The sequence below is a fragment of the Hippocampus zosterae genome, chromosome 13, assembly GCF_025434085.1.
Source record: "Hippocampus zosterae strain Florida chromosome 13, ASM2543408v3, whole genome shotgun sequence".
Taxonomy (NCBI): Eukaryota; Metazoa; Chordata; class Actinopteri; order Syngnathiformes; family Syngnathidae; genus Hippocampus; species Hippocampus zosterae.
The window spans coordinates 13,978,743-13,987,979 of record NC_067463.1 but is presented as its reverse complement, the minus strand read 5'-3'; the positions used below and the strand labels follow the sequence as shown (position 1 = coordinate 13,987,979).

General features: G+C 39.8%; 1 protein-coding gene across 1 annotated transcript; it reads left to right on the top strand.

The window, feature by feature from the left end:
• Positions 1–351: 351 nt before the first annotated feature.
• Positions 352–8,984, top strand: LOC127613807 (tetraspanin-5). The gene is made up of 10 exons (XM_052085062.1): positions 352–772; positions 2,669–2,719; positions 3,845–3,991; positions 4,083–4,253; positions 4,370–4,495; positions 5,981–6,028; positions 6,636–6,752; positions 6,857–6,918; positions 7,335–7,387; positions 8,207–8,984. The coding sequence occupies exons 1-9, from the start codon at positions 689–691 to the stop codon at positions 7,345–7,347; spliced, it is 819 nt and encodes a 272-aa protein (XP_051941022.1). The 5' UTR covers positions 352–688; the 3' UTR covers positions 7,348–7,387; positions 8,207–8,984.
• Positions 8,985–9,237: the final 253 nt, after the last annotated feature.

The following is a 9,237-nucleotide window of genomic DNA, read 5'->3' as shown; positions in this document are numbered from 1 at the left end:
GGACTGTTTTCTAGTGCAGATTTCTCATCTTGATACAGGTACAGTATAGTATAAATGTAATGTAATTAAATGTATTTTAAGAAAACAGGTTACTCTTTGGCCCCACAAGAATACAATAAAATAACCAACGTGAAAGTGGTTCGCAGATTGCGATCACCATTTTGTTTAAATTTCTTAAACTCATTTGGATTCATAGAGGTAATTATTTCATGTGGCTTGATGTGAATGTTTTAACTCTTATTTCTCCTTGAGTCACGTACTGGATTATCCACTAAGAAAAATTGACCGAGGAGACTAAGTTTAGGAAGTCCCGCCCCCAGTGAACATTGCGATGCCTCATTTGTTTCCACGCCCGTCAATCAAACTCCCCATGTCCAGATAGTTGGTCAAATAGAAAACCAGTCAAATTTAATCTGCTTGAATCCTGTGGATTTTCCTGGCCGCCAACCTTCAGGGACTCACGTTTTTGTGATAAGTGATACGTGTCAAGAGTCGGAGGTGTGAATGCTCCTCTCTGCGCGTTCTGTCAGCGGCTAACGGGATGATGTTTCGAATTAGACGCTGGAACAGCTGTGCTCGTCGACGTTAAAACAAAATAAACGGGTGTTTCCTTAAGCGACTTTTTTTTTGCCGGAGGACCATCGATGTGATTTCTAGGGAGAAAAGACGGCGGAACAAAGCATCCAAAATGATGTCGGGGAAGCATTTCAAGGCTCACGACGTCAGCTGCTGTATCAAGTATTTCATTTTCGGATTCAACATCATATTCTGGGTAAGTGCTCTGCTTGCTGCAATGTGTCTTCAGGCCTAGAAACACATTCTTACTTGACGTGCAGTCTGCCATTCTTGATATGAGTGTCGCGAGTTCATCGCAGCAACAAAGCTTCCTGCTTGGGTGCACTTGCTGCCTCCATCAGGCATCGGATGGCTTTTGTTTTAATGCGCTGTTGCGAGACAGCCAACGACCATGTTTACATCCATCCACTAACACTACGTGTTAAGGGTAGTTTCATTTTTCTGCGAGGGTCACTTGTTTTCATTAATTATCGTAGCTGCCAGACTCCTCGTTTCATTAAAAAGTACAGTTTTTAAGATTCCCGATTTGTTCGAATTGCACTGCCCGAAAGCAGCCTCTCAAGTTTTGGTGTCAAAAACGACAATGGATAATAAAAATTCAACAAACGTTTTTTTTTAACATGTAGCCGACCTCTTAAATCGCAAAAAATCCAGAGCATCTGAAATAAATTTCGGTTAGTCTTTGTCTTTACTATTATTATTATTATTAATATTATGACGGTCGCATGTATCAAGCTTTGCTTCTCACAGCTTCACTGCACTGCAGATTTTTGTTCTCTACATATATCGAGGATTAGTCATTATATTGTGGGATTATCGGTTGCAATTTGCTTTTCCATGGTGCCGCTTATCCTCATTTTCTCTCCCTTTCCTAAGGATTTATAGAATTTTCTATAGCCTTCCAGGTGATCTAGCTTGGAAAGGAAAATAAAAACCAGAAACTCAAGAGACCCTTATTGACGAAGGTGATGTGAAGAACATAAATTAGATGGCTGGAGGCTTGAACACAACCCTTTTTCATGTCACCAGACTCATCTTCCTTGTCATAGGTCTCTTACGTAATTTAACCATATGGTTGGGCATTTAGTACACACGTGCCTAACTCTGCAACAAATTGACAATGGTAGTTAAACAGAGTGGTGTATGGCTTTTTTTTCATGTCAGATGACTTGCATCCTACCCCCTTAATTTGGCCTTTTGTATTTTTTTCGTAATACATATTTTATATTCACTACAGCGCAGTGATTCAGAAGAGAATTGTCATTTTCCATTTCCAAAACTTGAACATTTACTTCCTGTTTTGCATATGATGGCAGCCCGTTTAGGCAACATAGCAGTTTGTTGTCATTTAAATGTCCTCGCTATTAATTGTTGCTAAGGAGGCAACACCATTAGGCCACCGTTTGCGTCACATTTTAGTGACAATGACACATAACCCTTTGACATGAGGCTTAGATTGATCAAATTCCATACAGTCGTTATAATGAGATGAAATACAGTATATATATAAATATATATAATGATAGTGTAGGTACCGTATGATCATATTGATGATGTTGGCTTGAAAACTACACAGAAAAGTGAATCACTTTCATACGTTATTTCATGGCGATATACTACGTCTGACAATTTGACAACAAACTGTCGATGATGTCTTGTAAAGATGTGTAACTGGTGTTGGTCACTAAGTTAAATAAATGTCACCTAATCAAATAACACTGAGGAACAACATTATAAAATGTTCTGTCAACAACAACAGAGAAAAAGGTTTCCACCATAATATACTGTTTAACATAAATTACATAATTTCTGATCGTTGGAAGTTTTGGAATTTACCACCAGAACGTATTTTAGTTTCTGTTGGCCACAAGTTACATGTCCTGGAAAGTGTTCTTTGGTTTTTAAGCTGTTAAGTGGTAGTTTGAGCTAATGCTTCCCCTTAGTCAGTCAATCATGATTCATTCGAGCTGTTTAAGATATTTTCCAATGTGGGAGTCACATGCTGATGCTGCAAACTGAAATGAGTTTTTTTAAGTTTTAAGATTCTTCACAGAAGAAGAAGAATCTTTTTCTTATCTCTTGTCCCATCCAGTTCCTTGGCGTGGCATTCCTTGGCATCGGATTGTGGGCATGGAGTGAGAAGGTTGGTTTCTATGGATTAATAGTTTCTTATTATTCACATTGAAAGATTCAGTCGCTAGTTTTGGTTTATGGCCACCTAAAGACCAACCTTATTGCACAACAAAAAAAGTGTCTGAATTATGAGAACTTTCAGTTAGTGTTGGAATTTAAAAATTCAGCAGGGGAAAAAATATCTAGATGCTTTATTGGGCCAATTTTGGGCTGGGGATTTTTTGGGGGGGCATTTTTTAAAAACACATTGCAGTACAACATAGGACAAATATAATTCTGTTCAAACACTCCATAAAAATGCCCCAAAAAAGATTCAAGATTCTTGCTGATTGTTCTCTTTTTTTGTAAAGATAAACGTATACTAAAGGACAAAGTATTGTAGAACTCAACTCATCTCTACTGTATTTATAGAGCACTTTCAAACAGCCATCGCTGCATACAAAGTGCTGTACATGGCGCAATTTAACATAGACAATAAACAGTAAAATATTCTTCTAGTAATTCATATCTTTATTACTAGTTTTTTTATATTGTAAGTATGAAGGGGCCAAAAGAAGAAGTTGTATGCATCCATTGATTATCCGAACCACTCATCCTCACGAGGGTCGCAGGCGTGCTGGAGCCTCACAGAGCTGTCTGGTAAAAAAGAAACCTTCAGCCTATTTCAACGAAAAAGAAAAGATGAACGCGTGGGTTTCTGGTCCACGTTCACCATGAAACACGAGGACTTACTGTAGGCATTTTCTTTTAATTGGTTATTAGAATGTTTTTGTGTCAAAAATCAGACTCTGCATCAACTAGTTACCAATTGTCTTCCAATATTATATCTTCAAAAACCGGTACTCATATCTCGATCAAATCCGATTAGACCAGAATTTATTGTGTCAGTATTAGGTGACCTTGAATATAGACTCTGTTCTCGATCTGAATGATACTTGACCCCACTTTTAGCAACTAGGATCCCAGGTCAGAAGCAGTCAACCCGCCGAGCCTGAGTCACTTTCTGCTTGTAGTAACTTTTGATTACTGGTAGCGTGTTGACAACAAGCTCAGACGGTGCTTTTCTCTCTCTCTCTCCTTGTTTAATTTTGTGTTCTAATATCTCCTCACACATTTTTTTTTACTCCCAAACCAGGGTGTTCTTTCCAACATCTCATCTATCACAGACCTGGGGGGCTTCGATCCAGTGTGGCTCTTCCTCGTGGTTGGTGGTGTAATGTTCATTCTGGGATTTGCGGGTTGCATCGGAGCACTGCGAGAAAACTCTTTCCTGCTCAAATTTGTAGGTGTCTTCATGCAACAAATCATGGACAAGTATTAAAGTGTAGCTTGTTGTATAACACTGTTTTCTGATTGTGATGATATGTGTTCAGTTCTCAGTGTTTCTGGGTATCATCTTCTTCCTGGAGCTGACGGCAGGAGTTCTGGCCTTTGTCTTCAAAGACTGGATCAAGGACCAGCTCAACTTTTTCATCAACAATAACATTCGGGCCTACCGGGATGACATTGATCTGCAGAACCTAATAGACTTCACCCAAGAATATGTGAGCTTCAGCGCTTCTTTTTAATCCAAGAAGATTTTGTATTGGATTTAATCTGGACTGCAGGATTTATTGAAAATAACTCTGAAAGTTACGTTGCCCATTTGACCTTGTTGCAGTGGGAGTGTTGCGGTGCTTTTGGAGCTGACGACTGGAATTTGAACATCTATTTCAACTGCACTGATTCAAACCCAAGCCGCGAGAAATGTGGTGTGCCTTTTTCCTGTTGCACCAAAGACCCGGCGGTATGTCTTCCCCCTCTCGGTGTCTTGCTCCTTCCCACGCAGTTCCTGCCCATTCAGTCGAAAACAATCTTGCATACATTCCGTACATTCAGGGCTGGAAGTACAGTCTTGCGTAGGTCAAGGTCCGGCATGCAGAAATATTTAGACTGCTTGTACAGTACTTTTAAGGGGAAATTGTCAAGCTCCTCCCTGTGACCGAGAGTTTGGTTATCTGTGTCCTTCTGAAGCAGGCTGTGGTTGTCAACTATTCAGGCTGCCGTCCAACAGGACATCCAGGCCTCTCTATGTTTAGTCACTCAACACTGTGCTGGCTCAGCACAGTCGGAAGGGAATTTTCAAGGCATTTTGCAATGTGTTGCTGAGGAGCACAGTACTTTAGTAAAACAGACTTGGCAACCAATGTTTATTTTATTTCGAAACCTCAAGGAATTTTGCAGATGCTATCAGCTGGCAAAGAAACAAGACTTGCTGCTCCAGGAGATATTGCTGCACATGAGGTTGAATTGGCAGCTTTTTTGTTTTTTCTTTTAAGATGAATGTCCAAGGTTGAACATCCAAAAATTGGTACACTTTGGAGTTCAACAGAACAAAATCAGACACCGATTTAGCATCATCAGTACTGTCTGGCTTGATTTCCAACAATCTTGTGAGACTCCCACTAAGAAGCCTACAAACATGTATTTTCCTCCCCAACTAACCATGTTGAATATACAATTATTCAAACCGCACGGACCGATAAAACAACCACAAAGCACAAGATGTGTGTGTGCTGCCTGCTGACAGACAGGCACTTAGTTCCAACATTACCTTTACAATGGCACCAGTTGACAGTATTCTTCTCGAAATGCCTTCTTTTTTTCCCCCCATGCCTTTGTCTGCAATTATTAAAGGATGACTACAATTGATTATATTCTTGTTGTATTTAGTTGCAAGAGAGAGAAAAACATTCTGAGAAAGAAACTCGGAATGTTAACATGTTTGTTCAATCGCTGTCCGTAAAGTTACTGAGTATTGATTAGCTTTGTAATGCGACAGTTTGACCCTGGAGCAAATACATTCACTTAACATTAGGTTATGGAAAACATTTTTAAACAATTAGAAGTGGTGGAGTTCAACATTGCTTCATAGGTTCAATAACATGACTCAACATTCATTGGGAAAGTCAGTTTTGCAGCAAGAGTCCAAAACCAAACGTTATGTCAGTCAAATGGCATAGATGCGCTTTTGACTACATGAAAATAGAGCACAATTGCATTAACCGGAAAACAAAATACGGAATTCTGGTGGTAGAAATATGAAATGCAGACACATGCATCATATTTTTTTACTTTTTTTTTTTAATTTATTGATTACATTAATTTCCTTCAGCTTTGTAGTGTTTCCACTCCCAGTGATTTTTACATATTCAAGATGTGTTAAAAAATGCAATACACGCCAATGTACACTTAAACTGGTCGTTAATTCACCTTTTTTCCTTCATTTTAGGAGGACGTCATCAACACTCAATGTGGATATGATATCCGAGCAAAAGCCGTGAGTAACTCGTAGAAAATCTTTAGCTCCTCGGAGAATGTGGTCTAAAAGTACAGTGGTGCTTTCTGACATGAAAGCAGTATCAATCTGATTTGTGACTGTTGTTTCACTTCTTTTGCTACTGATGCATGAGGTCATTAGGTTCTCCACCCAGGGAACAATGTGCTCCTTTCAGGACATTTCTGTTCACTCCTCAAAATCTAGCAGCTGTGTCCCCATCGGTACCGATGTGGTATTACTCATGCTGCAGCAATGCGGTGGGATTTGAAACCCCTCCCCCATCATTAACTTTGGCCTCTCTCCCTCACTCGGATCATAATGTGAGGAAAGGCTGGGTTTGGTTTCTTTCATTTTAAACGTGAAGAAAATCCTGTACAAGGCGCCATTAACCGGTTCTTGCTGGACAACAATATGCTGAATGCAGTGGGCGTAAACAAACCTAGTGACAATAGTGCAACAATAATTCATTTCGAAAAGCTTCAGAGAGTCAATGTTCATACGGCAGTTCCAAATGTGCATCCCTGAAACTGCAATATACACCGTGACCCTAATGCAAACGGAAACAGACAGTAAACTTGGGTTCCCCCTGAAACTTTGCGCCTTTCAGGCCTCAGAGCAGAGGACATTCATCTACATTAAAGGGTGTGTCCCCCAATTTGAGAAGTGGCTTCAAGACAACTTGACAGAGGTGGCAGGCATATTTATTGGGATTGCATTATTACAGGTGAGAGTGAATGACTGAACTTTTTTTTTCTTTGGGCAGGTGGCGGTGGAAAATTGTAATCATTTCAATTATGTTGTGTGTGTGTTTATTTTATATATATTTAGATATTTGGCATCTGCCTGGCACAGAACCTGGTGAGCGACATTGAAGCAGTCAGAGAAAGTTGGTATGTTTCTTTACTTATTTTCTGTCAAACGACCACGACTACTACTCTTATATGGGTTAATACATATTGTATTGCTGTGGCATGGTATTTTGTCTCTCATGGTTCGGTTCAGTTAGTGAACAGAAGAACATATACTGTCGTGTGCCAGCTCTTCCCTTTAACCTTCCAAATCAAGGAGGGGATGGAAGCTGGGGGAGTCGTCTTTTGCTGCCTTGCTGAAAACTGTGGAAACACAAAATTTGTATGCCAGACAGTGGAAAAAAACATTGGAACACTACTTCATGTTACATTCATCACACTAAAAATGTAGCTGTTTTTATCTGTAATCATTGATTTTCGGAGGGATGGGATGTACACAAAGGTTTTTTTTTCTGAATATGTTTTGCAATGCTTCTAATGCGCAGTATTTTTTGCAGTTTGTTCACCTAAGGCTGCCATATAATCTCCAGAGGAAAGAAGGATGCACCAGGTAAGCCTTGGGGCCGCCGCACACTCAGCAAAATGCACGAATGTGACTGAATTATGGCGCAGTAGGTGAGGTTCTCCATTTAGTTTTTAAGAGTTACTGACCATTCGTGATTCAAAATTCGAGTCCCGAGTGGATGTAGGATGTGTAACAGCCAATCAAAAATACCACATTTTCGGCTCAAAATAATGTTTGGCGGTATGAACCAAGATCCAGTCGATCCTTAACTATATTTGTCATAATAACTTGTGGCTAAAGATGAGTATCTACAAGATGTTATCGATACTACTACTCTTGACGAGACTGCTTATTCTTATCCGACTGCTTGATGGTATTCTTATCAGCATTTTTTTGTTTGTTTGTTTTTTGAGAAACGGCAAAACAAAAATACTAGAGCTCACACTGCTTTTTTCAGTGACGGACTGATGGACCTTCCGTCAGTACTAACAGAATTCCCACCTCTGTTAAATTTATTGTCAGAACCAACATCAGATAGAGCGTGAAAAATAAAGTTCATATTGCCGAAATCAATCAAAAATTAATGTAATTGATTTGAGTAATTTCTCCAAAACCGTTAAAGGATTAGATGTAGGGACTATCGATACTGCAGTTTTTGAAAATTCTCCCACAGGACCACATTAGTACTGGGGCCCGGTATACAGTATATCGGAAAGCGTGGAGAGCCTCCCCCACTGACAACAGCGTTTTTTCACAATTGTCCAATTCAGCTGAGTGTGGGCCTTCCTTGCAATTGGAGCCTCATCCCTTCCCCTAATTGAATGCTTTTCATCCGCATCTTGAAAAAAAACGTGTCTCTTACAGGACTCTTCAGACTGTACACCAGCAATGAAGGGAGACACGTTAATCAACTTTGGTGTCCAATATGAAGGGACTCATTTTTGTGTAAATAGTACATGTAGAGTCAATTTGTGGACCTATTTTTGGATGACACCCAAACTCTGAAATGTATTGTGAGTGCATTGTGCCGAGCAGTTCAATGCAGTGGGCGTCCATTATGTTGGTGACGTACAGTAGTTTTCAAACAACACCAGAGGAGGCTGCCATGTTGCATTCTCATAAATAAGACTTTGTATTGGGAGTGGACACACACAACCTTATAGCTGTGCAGTTTTTAATGATTCGTGTACAAAGGTATGTCTGTTCTGAGCAAGCACTGCATGCCTTTTGTCTACTGGTGGGACATTGGCTCGCCTATCCGTAGAACATTTAAGTATTACACATTTTTTTGTAAAATGAATGGCTAGTTCATGGTGCGTTTGGCTGGTTAGCACTTTGTGAAATGATGGGTGGTCAAATGAACAAAAATGAACTTGAGATTTATTTGTGGCAACACCTTTTCAGACTGTGACATTCGGTATCTTGCTCAAGATGTTTTGTTATTTTTAACTCTAAGCACTACAAGGCTGAAGTAGAAATTTTAGGCGCACACGGTGTCAAATGACTTAAATATTCCCATTTCCGCTCATTTTCACAATATCAATGATCTGAAGTGGCATATATTTGCCACCAACGAAAAAAAATGAATGAAAGAAATCAATCTGCAATTTTACTGGTTGCACATGCACAAGTAGATGGGGGGGGCGGGGGGGGAGACATACGCCTTCATAAATTTTAGGGGCAAAATGTCACCGTTCAGGGGCGGTCTGGAGACCTATTAAGTAGTTTTGAGGTGTGTAGATAAAGATATATAATGAAGGCTCTACCATTTTCGAGCTGTTTAATAAAAAACCTCTGAAAGAAGCACAAAAATGGCTCATCATCAAAAGTCAAATCTCAAGCACTTTAATCCTCAAGGAGGAATAATGATGCGTATTGGGCAGATCAACTGCTGT

Bases quoted from the DNA above. Each gene is read 5' to 3' on its own strand.
- LOC127613807 (XM_052085062.1), top strand. From the start codon at position 689: ATGATGTCGGGGAAGCATTTCAAGGCTCACGACGTCAGCTGCTGTATC. The intron at 2,720-3,844 runs GTTGGTTTCTAT...CTCCCAAACCAG, and splicing joins TGTGGGCATGGAGTGAGAAG to GGTGTTCTTTCCAACATCTC. The intron at 6,029-6,635 runs GTGAGTAACTCG...TGCGCCTTTCAG, and splicing joins ATGATATCCGAGCAAAAGCC to GCCTCAGAGCAGAGGACATT.